At 59.0% G+C, this 14,490-nt stretch overlaps 1 protein-coding gene across 1 annotated transcript; it reads right to left on the bottom strand.

The window, feature by feature from the left end:
• Positions 1-2,599: 2,599 nt before the first annotated feature.
• Positions 2,600-13,544, bottom strand: SOX10 (SRY-box transcription factor 10). Its single transcript, XM_032416279.1, has 4 exons — positions 13,346-13,544; positions 12,337-12,848; positions 7,168-7,436; positions 2,600-4,843 (listed from the first exon to the last, which is right to left on the bottom strand). The coding sequence occupies exons 2-4, from the start codon at positions 12,768-12,770 to the stop codon at positions 4,140-4,142; spliced, it is 1,407 nt and encodes a 468-aa protein (XP_032272170.1). The 5' UTR covers positions 12,771-12,848; positions 13,346-13,544; the 3' UTR covers positions 2,600-4,139.
• Between the last annotated feature and the right edge of the window lie 946 nt (positions 13,545-14,490).

The raw sequence follows: 14,490 nt of genomic DNA on the forward strand, positions 1-14,490 counted from the left end.
CTGCTTTACCCAACCCTCAGTAAGACCAATCCCATTGCTTCCTCCCTCCCTTGGGGGACAGGGAGAGGGTGTATATTGATACCAACAGAGATAGAGGCAAAGTTGGCTCCCTGAATATTCCAGCCTTGACCTCCATTCTGCTGCCGGCTTCCCTTCCAGGAAGAAGAGGAGTGGGCTTGCCTGACCTCTGCAAGAGGCAGGGCCTCCGGGGTGGGTGCACCATGGACAGAGTGGGAGTGACGAGTGTCCCCAGGAGTGGGAGGGGTGTCTGCAGCTCTGGAGAAGGGTTAATCCAGGGAGCAGTGGACTCTGCACCCCCTTCCTCCCTCCTCCAAGCCTGTGGAGTCCTTTAATCAAGTAGGGTGCTGAAATTCCAGCTCTGAAATGCCGCCTTTGTGCTGGCGTCCAGGCGGCCGCCCCGGAGTGCGGGGTCACTTTCTCGGCCCCGATTCTCTAAATGGTCTCTTTGTTCCTGCTGGGCCGCTCAGTATCAGATGTGATTAAAGGGAGATGGGGTTTGGGCGGGGGAAGAGAGAAGGGGCTGAGAGAGGGAGTAGGGGGTTAACCCTTAGGGGATAGGGTGTGGGGGAGATGGAGAAAGGGGTGGCTTTCCTCCCATCTCTCCCTTCCCATCCTGCTCCTCTTTCATGGAGTCAGTCCCTTGCTGCTCAGCTGGCTAGGCCTGGGCACAGCCTCTTTAATCCTTTCCAGAAACACCTGGCCCCATCTCTCCACACATGGAACCACTGCCTTACTGAGGCCCAAGCACATCCAGAACCTTAGGTCTAAAGGGGTCAGCACAAGCCAGGTCTTCCGACTTCTCCAAGGTCATTTGTCCTCTCTGGGGCCATTTTACCTCCTCCCATATCCCCATCTCCATCTCTTGAGAGGCAGGGTCCTGGAGGTGTTGGTTTCATCTTGATGTAGCCCCTCCCTTCTGCCCTGCTGGCTCTGTGTCCACAACCCCACTGAGAGCAGGAGCGGTGAACACCTGGAAATGGACTAACAACCTGCTTTGCAATAGAGGGGAATGGGTGGGTCGTAAAAATTAGGAGCACCTAAGGTTAGTACTCCTTGATCCCTAACAAAATTCTAGAATAGGTTGTTGCGTATTTGAGAACACATAGGTAAATAAAGAGGAGATCCAGGAGCTAGCAGAGTTTCTAAGAATATTGCCACATGAATCAAATTTCCTTTTCTCAAAGGTTAGTAGTCTGGTAGGTCTGGTCTGGTAGGTTGGAGGAATGTGACAGATGCAGCGAATCTTGATTTTAGCAAGTCATCAGGCAGTCTTTCCATGTAGCTATGACGGAGAAGTTTGTACTTGTGGCGATATAGTTAGATTCAAAATTGATTGGACAGTCTTTCCCTAAGAGTGTAGGTAATAGAATTGATGATGGAGAAGTACTTAGTTGTGGATGTGGGCCTGTCTCTTTTCATTTCAACCTTTTTTATTAGTGACTTGAATAAGGTTATTCAAGTTTGCAGATATTTAAAGCTCAGAAGGAGCGCCAGTAAGTTGGATTCAGAATTCCAAGAGTGAGTATAGGTGGGAAAATGGTCAAATGCAACAAGATGAAATCTGTTAAAAATCAGTATAAAATCCTGCGTTTATCCACAACACAACGAAAGAAAACACCAGAAAATAGTTTCTATACAGTTTGGGGTGATCTGACTTGGCAGCAGATATATCTATAAGAACAGGGGTTTGTAGTTACCACTAAGCTTCATGGGAGCCAGTGGTTGTGGCTGAAGTTGGCAGAAGAGCCCACATGACGCAGCTTCCAGATGGGAGTGTGGCCAGCCTGAGGGACTGGGCTAGTTCTTGGTGCTCCCTGCCCCACCGCAGGTCCTGACTAGGCGGTGAGGGGCTGGAGCCCACGGATGGAAGAAATGGATAAGGGAGCTGGGGATGCTGGTCTGGAGCAGTGGAAGAAGCATCACTCCCGATGACAAGCAGAAGTGAGGCCTGCAAGCCATGGGCAGGGTGAAAGAGGTGACAAGCTTTGGAGTCAGCTGGCTGCAGATTCTGGTACCAGTGCTTCTTAGCATCAACCTCTCAGTTTTAGCTGCCCATTTGGAAAATAGGGATGAGTGGACCCACTCTCTCCTGGGCCTGAATGATAATAAAGCGCTCGACAGAGCATTTGGTCAGGGAGCACTCAGGGCACGGGAGCTGTTACTGTCATTAGGAGCCTGGTCTAAGGGAGACTTCCAACCCCAGAGCCATCCATGAGTGCAGCATGACGCTAAAGAGGTTTCCCTTGCCCCTGAGGAGTGGCCTCTGCCCCCGAGCACAGGTTGGAATTCCACCGAGGGGAGAGCTCTTAGGGAATGAGCACTGAAGGATGAGGTTGCGTGTCTGCCATCCTGGGTTCACACCCAGACACAGGCAACTGCCAGGAAGACTTGGCTAGATCCCGGAGCAGACCAAGGGGTGTATATGTGCTGGGGGAGGGGAGGCACAGAGAGGGGGGCAGTGAGAGTCCACACATCCTAACGGACAGGCCTGCTGGCTGCAGACAGCCAGACGTCAGGCTTGACCCACCTCTTTCAAATACGTGTGCCTTGAGTTCTTTCAAGCCCCACCCCTCTGCTGGACAAGTGAAAGGGGCTACTCGGAAGGTGCTCTTGCTGAGCTCCAGCTGGAACGGCAAGTGATCCACCTACAGTATGGGCACAGCTGGGCTGGGAGAGAGCTCCCAGCGGAGGCCTCAACCCTGGGCACCCACTGACCCCATTGGGATGCTAGTTGTCCCAACACACTGCAGGGCCCCCACCTTCTCACGGGAGAGAGGAGACCTTTGCATTATCTGTCCTTTGCATTCTACCCCCTTGCTGTTTCCAGAAAGAGATTCTGAGGAAGCACAGGTGCAGGGATAAGAGACCAAGAGACAGGCCAGGTCAGGCCCACCAAGCAGGTAACCGGAACCTTTAATTTTATTATGTGGAATGCTTAATGCAGAGTTAATAGGGGCTGGAGTACCTAGGAGGAGGGGAGAGGGGAGAGGGTTCTACTGAGATAAATAAGGGGGGCAGTAATGAGTTACATGTGGACTGTGGGGGCTGCAGAACAGGAAAATAGGGGCAGACAGAGCTACATACTTTATTCAAATACCACTGGGAGGCAAAGGGCAAAAGGCCAGGGCAGAACGTACATGTCAGGAGTTTAGTGTCTTCAGCCTGCTGCCAGCAACCTGGGTGCCAGGCCCTGTGTCTCCTCCTGGAGCTGAGGGCTGGGGCCCGAGCAGCTATGACGCTCTGGGAAGCCCGAGGAGTTGGGGCTGACAGAGCAGGGACCGCAGAGCCTGGTGAGGGGAGAGGGAGTTGGCGGGGAGCCTGGGAGGAAGGCTCTGTGAATTGTCTCTGAATCCTTTCCTGGAGCCCCTGCCTCCTCATCCGGGAGGTGCCTCAAGGTCTGGGAGGTTGTAGCGGAGTAGGGCCGGGGTGCTCTTTCTCCGTTAGACAAAGAATGAAGTGATTGGCACAGAATTGCATCTGGAGGCCTCTGTGCCAGTTCCTCCCTGTGTTCAGAAAGGGAGGGGGCCCTGAGGGGATGAGGAGCCCTCCCTCTGAGATCCCCCCCAAAGCTGTTCAAAGCTGTCCTCAGCCCCCGAGGGGCAGTTGTAGCCCACTGTGGGCACTGATGCAGGTCTCTGGCCGGCTTTGATCTTAGGCACGTGGCCCAGGTGGCACGGATTATGTCAGACCCCTCATTCTCCACGAGAGCGCGAACACGGGCACAGGTGTGGCAGGGCCTCCGATTCCCATCTGACCCTGGATGCCTCCCCTACTCCCAGAGGAGGGTGAGGGGGTCTTTCTCAGGTCCTGGGATGAGGGTCATTCCTGGGGGGAAGGTGCAGCCCCTCATCGTTCATTCTAGGGGCGACAGTCAACCTCCTTCTCCTCTGCCCAGCCTGGTAGCCCAGGGCTTTGCCTGGGCTGGAGCCTGGATAGGACGGGGTGGGGTCATCAAAGGTGGTGAGCCAGACAGAAAGCCTTCCCTCAGCTGTCAGCCTCTGCAGCCTCCTCCACAGCCACCAGCAGGCCTGAGATGGGTGAGGAACAGGGCACGAGGGCTGGGGGAAGGGGCGTGCTACCCAGAGGGGCTGGGCAGGGTGGTGATGACGGGGCTCCCTCTAAGGCCGGGACAGCGTCGTATATACCGGCTGCTCCCAGTGTGTGGGGCTGTGGGACTGGGGCCCTGAGGGGCTGGGGTCAGAGATGGCCGTGTAGAGGGGCCGCTGCGAGGGCCCCATGTAGGAGAAGGCCGAATAGAGGCCAGAGGCCTGGCCTGAATGGCCATAATAGGGTCCTGAGGGCTGATGGTCAGAGTAGTCAAACTGGGGGCGGGAGATGGAGGGAAAGGCGGAGCCGTAGTGGGGCAGGCTGAGGGAGGTGTAGGCGATCTGCGAGGTGGATGGCTGGTCGGTGTAGTGTGGGGGGCCCTGGGGCCCCGCGGTCTCCGTCTTCACCTGGGCTTTGGCATCCACACCGGGTGGCGAGACCGTGGGCAGAGCCACACCTGGTGGCTTGGAGATCCAGGCGGAGTGTCCACTGGCCACAGCCAGGGCGCTGCCCAGCCCGTAGCCGGCTGCCGAGTAGCTGCTCACGTGGCCCGGGTGCCCGTTGGGTGGCAGGTACTGGTCCAACTCAGCCACATCAAAGGTCTCCATGTTGGACATTACCTCGTGGCTGATCTCACCGATGTCCACGTTGCCGAAGTCGATGTGAGGCTTCCCGCCCTCCCCCATGGAGCGCCCATCCCGCTTGGGGTCTGCCTTGCCCGACTGCAGCTCTGTCTTTGGGGTGGTCGGAGGGGTAGGTGGGCCATGGCTCTGGCCTGGGTGAAAGGGAGACAGAAAGAAAGTGGGAAGCGAGGTCAGAGGCTTCTGGATTCTGATGGTTCACCGTCAGAAAAGATGCCTCCAGGAGGCCGAGGATGGATCACTGCATGACCTTGTAAGCTTTACGTGTTTGGGCAGCCCGAGTTGGCACTTAATTCTGTAACGGTCTAGGGCTGGTCTCCAGTTGTTTCTGAAATTCCCCATTCTGAGGGGTGCGTCTCCCTCTCCCCCCAGAGCAGGACTCCCTCTGTCACCCACCTCCTAGACAGGCGTGCTGCATTTTGAAAAACCTTCCCTGTTGGGAAGTTGTTCCTCATATCAGCTGAAGTCGGCTTCCTTCCCTGCTCCCACTGCCCCTTAGCTGTCGGCCGTGACGGGGCTGGCGCATCGCTCTGTGCGTGCCTGTTCTCTTGAGTGCTTGGCTTCTGCCCGCTGCTCTCCTTGCTGCTGACCTCGTCTGCCCGCATCACTACTGACTGCTTCACTTTGGCTAGCTTGCCTGTACCTCCTCCCCCACCCCCTCCGCCCTTGGCCCCCAAACAGCCATGTGTCCCCTCTAGCCCCGTCTGTCCTCCCAAAGCCCGCTCAAGGGCCCCTCACTCCGGGAAGCCTTCCCTCTGACTCTGCCCCACCGGCCTCTCGCTCAGCTGTGCTGCCCCTCGTCCCTCCAGCTGCTTTTCCTTGCTTGATCAGGAGGACACTTAGATAGCTGACCTGCTCCACCCCTGTTCCTCTATTTTCTCGTTCACATATTCATTCAGCAAATGCTTAGGGGGCACGGTGCCAGGTGCAGGGCATACAAACATAAATAAGATGGGTCCTATCTTTACAAGCTCAAGAGTCTTGGTGGAGGATCCAGAGACTCACACAGAACTGGAGGGCAGCATCAGAAGTGACAGGATATGCAGAGGGCTCAGGAGACCAGAGGAGGAAGCCACCCACCCTGTCCTGGGGACCTGGGGAAGGTCTCCCTGAGGAGAGGAAGCTGAGCTGGCCTTGAAGGCTGAGAAAAAGCCCATGCCCACAGTTATATTCTGAGGTGGCTGTTTGGTATGTGGTCTGGGGTCTTCTGCTCTGTGTGTATGTGTGTGTGGTGTGTCCCTGAATCTCTGAAGATGAGGTATGTAAGTGTGTGGGAGAGACAGCCGGACTGGGGATCCCATCGGGGAGAGAACATGTCCATGGTCTGTGAGACTGGGGGCTCCTTGAGGGCCGGCCCGTGTCTCCCTCATCAGACCAGAGGCAATGCCAGGTCCTGCACTGGCCAAGTGCTCTGGATTTTGAGAGCCGCCTGGGCTTGAATCCTGGTTCTATCACTTACTGTGTGATCCTGGGAAAATGCCCATCTTCTCTAACCTGTCTCCGTATCAGTAAAACAGAGATGATACCGAGCGGCTCAGACATGGCCTCCTTCTGGAGGTACAGGCTTCATGCACACTTGTTTCTTCTTCATTCGTGTTCATACCTGCTCCTCCCTCTAGACTGTGGACCTCCGAGACCAGGGAGCTTCTCTTGTTGGTGCCCCTGGTGTCTGCTCCCAGGTCTGGCACAAAGGAGGGCTCGGGCGTGTCTCCTGAGGGCAGAGCTGTGCTTACGGAGACTTCCTGTGTGCCCGAGCCCACATATGGCATATTCTATACGCTGTATGAGCGTAAGCGGGGCAGCAGTGGTGCTGGCAGGGGCCCCAGAGTCCAGCTGCCTGGGCTCAGACTCAGCTGTGCCCGTTTTCTCATCCAGGACATGGGAGTCACTTGTCACACAGCTGAAGTCTGAGCCCAGGCAGTGTGGCTGCCTCATCACAGCTCAGAGTGATTGAATGAGTTAATACACCTAAGGCAATTAGGGTGCCTGGTACACAGTAGGTGCTCAATTAATGTTAGCTGCTCTTTTCATAAATGCAAATGCAACGAGATGCCCTGTGTCTGGCCCCTCCGTGGCACTTGCTCAACATCACATGCCGTGGCTCCCGGCAGTGATCTCTCCTGCATCTGATCTCCCATTTCTCAAAATCATTCTGTCTCTGCTTTTCCGGTTGTAACTCACCCCTTGGCCTCCACGGCCTCCTTAACTGGCCTCTTCACTCAGCAGCGGCACCCTCTTCCATCAGCTGGAGCCATCGTGCCCAGCCACTTCCTTTGGCGTCTGAGTTCCCACTGAGCTCCCTCCGGGACCCTGCACCCCAGCTAGGGCTACTTGCAGCCTGGCAGCCTCCCCAGCCCCCAGGCCGGTTGTGGGTCCGGGTCTCACAGCAGCCAGCCCTCGCCTCTCCCCAGTGCCCAGGCTCTCCCCACCCACAGCTCGTCATCAGCCCAGCCCTCACCTGAGGGGTGCTCGGGGTTCCCGTCTGACATGGGGGAGCCCTCTCCCGGGTGCCGGTGGTCCAGGTGGGCGCTCTTGTAGTGGGCTTGGATGGCGGCAGCCCCGCCCTGCTCCGCCTCCCCGCCAGGACACTCTGACTCCCCCTGGGCCGCCTTCCCATTCTTCCGCCGCCGGGGCTGGTACTTGTAGTCCGGGTGGTCCTTCTTGTGCTGCATCCGGAGCCGCTCAGCCTCCTCAATGAAGGGGCGCTTGTCACTCTCGTTCAGCAGCCTGGGGTGGTATAGTTGGGGGAGATAGTAGAGGGGCCAGCGTGAGTCTCTGCCCTCAAACAAATGAGGTCCGGGGATGGCAAGCCCACAGGGCAGGCAGGGCCCAGGGCAGGGGCTTGCTCTTTGATTTACAAACTAGGAAGTGAGGCCCAAGGAACCACAGGCTCAGAAGGCTGTGATCTCTCTCCCTAAACTCTCAGGGGCTGGGGTGTGAGAGCGATCAGCCTGCTGCTCCTGGCAACCCTGCGGATGGAGTTAGAAGTAGGAATAGAGCTTTTGCTTTTTCTTCTTCTTCTTTTTTTTTTTTTTTAAGATTTATTCATTTATCCTAGAGAGAGAGTGCGCGAGTGCAAGCACGCGAGGGGGGGGGGGGGGGGGGGGGGGTGAGGGGGGGATGGGGAGGGACAAGCAGACTCTGCTTGAGGAGCCCAAGATTGGGGCTCGATCCCAGGAGTCAGGAGAAGCTCACAACCTGAGACGAAACCAAGGGTCAGATGCTCAACTGACTGAACCACCCAGGTGCCCCAGGAATAGAGCTTTTGAGGGACACAGAGCTTCAGTTCAAGGAAAGAAAAAATTTTTTCAGCATCAAAGCTGTCTGCAGGTAGAGCTGGCTGCCTCCTTAGGGGGTGAGCTCCCTGGGGCTGGAGGTATGCAAACTGAGCAACAGTGTAGTGAGGGGGAAGAGTCCAGTCTCTGCTACTGGCTAGCTGTGTGACCATGGGCAAATCACTTCTATGAGCCTTAGTTTCTTTCTTTGCTTATCAAATGAGGATGATAATGCTTACTTCAGTGGGTGTGGGATTGGCCAAGGTCCTGGGTGTGAAGCACTTTGCACAAGGCCTGGGGATGGAGGGCGGGCACCTTGAGAAACAGGTGCTGTTCTACTACTGCTGGGGGGCTTGGGCAGGAGGACCTGGGGTGGGCCCTCTCAACTCTGGAATGCTCATTTTGTGAATTCCAGTGTGGTGTGGCCGAAGGGGCAGGATGTAAGTCCCCTTCGCTATGCGGGGTCACGGCATCCTGGGGGAGATCATATCTCCTTGTCCAGGGGGTGACAGAGGCTAGAGGAAGCTAGACTTTCTTCCCAGACCCTGGGACAGAGGCCCACAGACCCTCTCCCCCTGCCCCTAGGTGAGGAGGGCGGAATAGGGTACCTTGCAGAGGGCCTGAGGGGAAAGAACAAACTCATAGAATCCTAGACGTGAGGGACAGTGTGGGTGCGACTCTGTCCTGCCCAAAGGGCCTCTCTCTCCAGCTGCCCACCCCCTCCCCAGTGGGTGCCCTCTTCCCCCAGTCAGGAAGGCCTAGCCCTCCTGCCCAGGATGGGAGGGGGTGGTCATACCAGGCACCTCCTAGCCGGCAGCAGCATTCCTGTGCAGCTTAGCCTCCCCCCCCACCCCGCCACCCCCTCCCCCCAGGCTGCCAGAACCCAGCCCTAAGGCAGCTTTCTCCAAGGGTCCCTCTAGCTGAGTGATGGCATGAAGACCCCAGACCAGCGCCTCCTCCGGGGTGAGGAAGTGGGCTGCAGCCTTCCTCCCCCCGCCATGCAGACCAACCTCCCACCCCAACCCCCACCCCAGCCAGGCCTCAGGGAGGCTGGCCAGCAGAGAGGGGCGGGCCCTGAAGGTGTGTGTGTGTGTGTGTGTGTGTGTGTGTGTGTGTGTGTGTGTTGGGGGGCGGGGAGAGAGCTGCACTAGAGGGCGCAGAGCAGGCTCAGCCCACAGCCAAGGGCCCCAGCACAGAGGCTCTGGAATGGCTGGGGACACTGAGCTTCCTCTCCTACCCCAAACCTTCCTTGTGCCCTCTGTCCAGCTGGCAACTGGGTGTGAATCAGCCAGAAAACAGTAGGGGGCATGGAGAGAGGGAAGATTCAAACACAGCACACCCTGTCGCCTCCCTTGCTAGTTCCCAGCAATACCCTAACCTTGACAGAATCCTGACCCCCGGCCCTCCCAACCCCCAGCCCTCAGCCCCCACCCCAGCCCGGTCCCTCAACTGTCCTTCAGCAGCTATAGTTGGCTAACGAGCCTCCAAGCCCCGACCCCAACCTCAGCTCTGTTCATTCTCTCCTAACCCCAGACCCATCCTGCCCCCACCAAGTAAACCACCTCAAATCTAATCTTGACCCCAGCACCAGCCTCGCTCAGCATTGCCCTCCAGGCCCCCACGTCACCCAAAGCTCTAACTGCAAACCTGATCTTCATTTGCTCTCCACCTGGCCTCTGTCCTCTAGGTCTCCAAGGTTTGGAATAGGGGCCAGGAGAGGGTAGGCTGGTTACCCCTGCAAATGGGAAATCCTGACTGGGGTGGGGGTTCCCAAGGTGGGGCACCGGCTGCTGTTCCATCTGCTCTTCCTGTCAGGGAAGGCACCTGTGGACTTGGGGGTCAGGAGAGGCTCCAGCCTGTGACCCCCTTTCTAGTCTCTGGGGTCTAATTACTCTCTCCAGGCACGTCAACCTATGTACAAGCGTCAGCATGTGATCAGCATCCAACAGTCTTTTCCCAGGCGGGCCCTGAAGGTTAGCCTGACTGTCAGAGCTCACATAGCCACTTAGGAGCCAGGACCTGGACGCCGGTGTGTCCGACCCCAACCTACTTCCAGCACCCCAAGCAGTCTGTCCTCATGTCTTTCTCTTTTTGGGTTTAGGGCCCTGTTTTCCAGTTCTGCCTGTCTAGCCCATCCCCCTTCCTGGAGGCCTGGGAGTCATGAGCCTGGGAGGGATTTCAGGAGGGGTCCCCACCCAGGATCCAGGTGTCCCCCCCACCTGTGGGCATAGCCTTTCATCCTTGTCATTGTCCTGCCACCCTCCTACCCCTGGACTTGGGTCCTGAGCAAGCAGCATCCGCTTTCCTGATGGCCCTATGCTAGACTGGCCCTTGGGGCCAATCAGTGATGGCCAGAAACTAGTCCCCTGAGAGAGCCCAAGCCCAGGGTTCTGGGCTGGGGGAACAGGGACAGGGACAGTGGAGGGTCCAGTCTTAAATCCTTCAGAGTGGGTTGAGGGAGAAGTGGGGGTCCATCCTTGCTTTCATGCTGTCACTGGGCTGGTGCTGGGGTCTGTTCCTGATCCCCCAGGTCTGCTCGATCTGCCTGTCTGTCTCCCTCCTGGTTGTCTGTCTCTCGTTTGCTCTTCTCTGTCCCACAGCACCAAGGGTACTGGCCTGGGCTGTGCCCTACGCAGGTGCAGATGGACCTTGGGCAGAGGAGCTAGTTTTGACCTCTGCTCTTGGGCAGAGCTGGAGCCTCTGAGTTGACACAGCAGACTGGCCACTAAGCCCCGAGCCTGCCTGCCCAGGATGAGCAGAGCGCTGAGGGCTGGGTTGGGGAGGTGAAGGGGCACCATGCCATCAGCAAACTCATGGGGCCACGGAGCTGGATGTGAATCCCTCTTGGGTCTCTTGGGGGACCTTCTTGCTTCTACTACCCTAAACCGTTGGCCTTCTAGGCCCAATCTCCATTATGCTGGGGCCCACAAGGGGTGGGCAGCAGCAGGAGGGAGGCAGGCTCCTCTGAGAAGCCCCAACTTTCTGAAACTCAGGTATGCCTCACTCCTGCTCTCCCCTTCTCTGCCCTACCCCCCCATCACGCTTTAGAGCGAAGGGGTGACCCACCACTGTCACCGAGGACAGTGTGGGGGAAAACCACTAGACGAAGAGTTAGGAGACCTGGGTTGTGGCCCTGCTCTGCCACCAGCTGTGTTGTGGCCTTTGAGGTCCCTTTGCCTTTCTGGGCCTGTCTCTTGGGCAGTCTAGTGGGGAATCAGGTGGTCTCTGCAGGCTTGCATCTCTTGGAACCCCTGTTCTTTTTCTGAGCTGCCCAGGACGCCTGAGGTGGGAGGTTGTTACCCTACTCAACACAACCCAAGGTTGTTACCCTGCTCAACATAACCCAAGGGGCCAGGCTGAGCCCCAGACCTGAGGTGAGGGGTGGCAGACTTCCTCTTTGGGGGGCATGTTTTTCCCCAGAGCTTTGGGCTGGACCCAGGGAACCAAGGACTCTGAGGCACCCTGGGTAGGAAGAGGGGCCAAGGTTTCCTCCTGGCCAGGGCTCTCAGCTCCAGCTCTGGGGCTGGAGGGGTAGGAGGTTACTCAACGCTGGGTGGGGCCCTGGAAAAGAAGATGGCGCCGGATGGGGGAGGAAGGGAGAGAGAGGCAGGCCTGGCAGCTCTGGGACAGGGTGGGAGGGGAGACTTCTTTCTGTGTCCCCTTCCCTAGAGGATAACGAGAAGAGCCCCCTCCCCCCCCAAAGGAGGGGAGGATAAGGAAGGCACGATGAAGGTAGCTGGGACAGGACAGGATCCTGCAGTGATAGATTTGCCCTTGGCAGTTCTCCATCCCTCACTCTTTCAAAGACTCCTGTCTGAATTCCTTATTTTCCTTGAACTACCCCCCAGTTCTCCATCTGGCTGCCTTAGTTTCCCTGCCTCTCCAGCCAGGCCTTCCGTTCTTTCCCAAACATTTCTCGGGCATCCCCCTGACCACTGGGGCCAGTGGCGGTGGCACCCGCCAGTGTGCTGTGCCGGCGGGAAAGCCGTTGGTGAAGACCTTTGGAGTGGGGCCCTCGGGATCCTCCCCTCCCTCTCGCCTTCACCCCCCCCAGCAAGAAGCTCAGGCCCTTCGCCTGCCACCGACAGAATTCCAACCACGAGGGGGCGCCCTCCGGTCCGCTGCCCCGGGTGGGGAGCCTTGCCTAGGCCGCTGTAGTTCTAAGCCAGTGCAACCTCAAGGGGGTACTCATGGGGGGAAGGGCGGGTCCAGTGCCCACACCTGGTCTTCCAGTCCCATCAAAGCGGTGGCTGCCCCCGCGAGAAGGGCCCGGGCAGTGCCCGTCTAGCCTGAATCCACCCGCAGCTAGGGGGCCCGCGGGAGCTCCCCGGAGGCGAGTCGGGGGCGCTCACCTCCAGAGCTTGCCTAGCGTCTTGCTGAGCTCGGCGTTGTGCAGGTGCGGGTACTGGTCGGCCAGCTTCCTGCGCGCCGCCTGCGCCCACACCATGAAGGCGTTCATGGGCCGCTTGACGTGCGGTTTGCTCTTGCTGGCGCCGTTGACGCGCACGGGCATGGGCACCAGCGTCCAGTCGTAGCCGCTCAGCACCTGGCTGACGGCCTCGCGGATGCACACGGGGAACTTGTCATCGTCCGCCTCGCCGTCCTGCTGCTCCTTCTTGACCTTGCCCAGCTCGCCGGGCCCCGGGCTGGCTCGCAGGCCCGATCCGCCGCCGCCGCCACCGCCGTCGGGCCCCAGCGAGGTCGCGCTCCCTGGGGACAGGCAGCGGGGCTCCTCGGAGCCCACGGGGCTCAGCTCCACCTCGGATAGGTCCTGCTCCTCCGCCATGTCGCCCCCGGCCGCCGCCGCCTCGGCCGCGTCCCCGGGGCCCGCCGCCGGGGTCCTTGCGAAGAGTCCAACGCCCACCTGGACGGGAAGGAGGGCGCGATGGAGCGGCCGAGCGCGCAGCCCCGACGGCAGCCCGAGACGCGACGCGGGCACAGCCCCGATGTGGCGCCCGCTCGGCTCCCCCTAAACTCGCTAGAGCCCCTGGGGCCCGCGCACATGCCAGACCCGGGCTCGGCCTCCTAGCGCCCGCCTCCGCGTCTTCCCACCACCTGGTCCCAACCGTCTCTTGGTGTGGGTGGGTTTGGGTTTTTTTAAACCTCTTTTTGGGTGGAGGTTTGTTGATGGAAAGGAAGAAAAACGGACTCTTTATTCTGCTCTAATCCTGGCTCCTGGAATTTCCCACCTTTTCTCTCACCTTTCCGTCTTCCCTTCTGCCTGCCCCCCGATGGGGTCTAGAGGAGCTGGGTGGGGGGCAGATGCGGGTGTCAGTCTCTCTCCACCCACGCCCCACCGCAGGGTCCCAGGCCAGGGCCCACGAAGGCAGGAGCCGAGGAGCGGTCTGCGCACTCACTCACCTCCTCGGACCTCTCCTCCAGTCTGGGGCTCGTCCTTAGGAAGTGGAAAACCGTGTCCCAAGGTGTGCGGTCCAGCTCGGGGCTTGGGGGTGACGCTGGTGGGCTGGGAGGGAGGGGCTGGGGGGCCCTGAGCCTCAGGCCACGGCCTCGTCAGGACGGAGCCTGAAACCTCACCACCAACCACCCTGGCCGGACAGCCCGAGACTGACTGAGCACTGAGCTGCTGCGGAGGGCTGGGAAGGAAGGAGGGGGAGAGGGGGAGGGGGAGGGGAGGGAGGGAAGGGCAGAAGGTGGAGCCTCCAGCGCTGTCCTTCATCCCCAACACTCAGGGCTCCTCCGCCAGGCCCCCCCACCCCAGCTCCAGGCGCTGCTGTCCCAGGCCTGTCTTGGGGCCTGGGCTTAGTCAGAGAGGTGTAGGAGTGGGGGTGGTTAGGCCAGGCAAGCCAAGGGATGCAGGTGGGCAGGGTCAGAACCTGTTACTTGCAGGAAAATTGGGCCCAACTGGGACCCCCAACCTCTGGCTCAGGTGGTGGGATGGGCAGGTGGCAAAGGATTGGGGCTGGATGAGGAGAACACGGGTGAAGTTTCTGTGGACATCTGAGGGCGGCTGGCCTGCATCGCTGGTTTAAGACTCTTAGGGAGTGCCTACTGTGGTCGGAGGGATGCTGCTTCTCAGCCTGCCTCGCCTGCCTCCCACCCTGACCCAGGCTACCCTCTGCCTCTGCTCATATGGCGAGAGAGCACACGCGGGTCCATACCTGGTGAGGCAGGGGCAGCTAGATACCCCCTGCCCAGGGCAGAGGCCCTAGCTGCCCCCCTGGGCCCTTCTCACCAGATGCACAGCACTTGTAAGGGCTGGGCTTGTTCAAGGTAGAGAGGCAGGACTGAAGTTCCTAGGGGGCTGGCCATGGGCCTGGGCTGGGGGATCCTCTTCAAGTAGGTCCAAAAGGCTTCTGGGGCCGCAGCTCCCTCCACACTGGGTTCATGCTCTCTTGGTGTGTGTGGGGTCTCAGGCCAGGTTGTCATGAAGTCCTGCACTCCCCTACCCCCCTCTCCCGCCTCTCTGCCCACTTCTGTCCTCAGCCACCTCCCTAGTGGGGTGATCGCTCTCCTTTTTCTTTCCCGCCCATCACCCAAGGCTCCTT

This window comes from Phoca vitulina, unplaced genomic scaffold (genome assembly GCF_004348235.1).
Source record: "Phoca vitulina isolate PV1807 unplaced genomic scaffold, GSC_HSeal_1.0 scaffold19, whole genome shotgun sequence".
Lineage (NCBI taxonomy): Eukaryota > Metazoa > Chordata > Mammalia > Carnivora > Phocidae > Phoca > Phoca vitulina.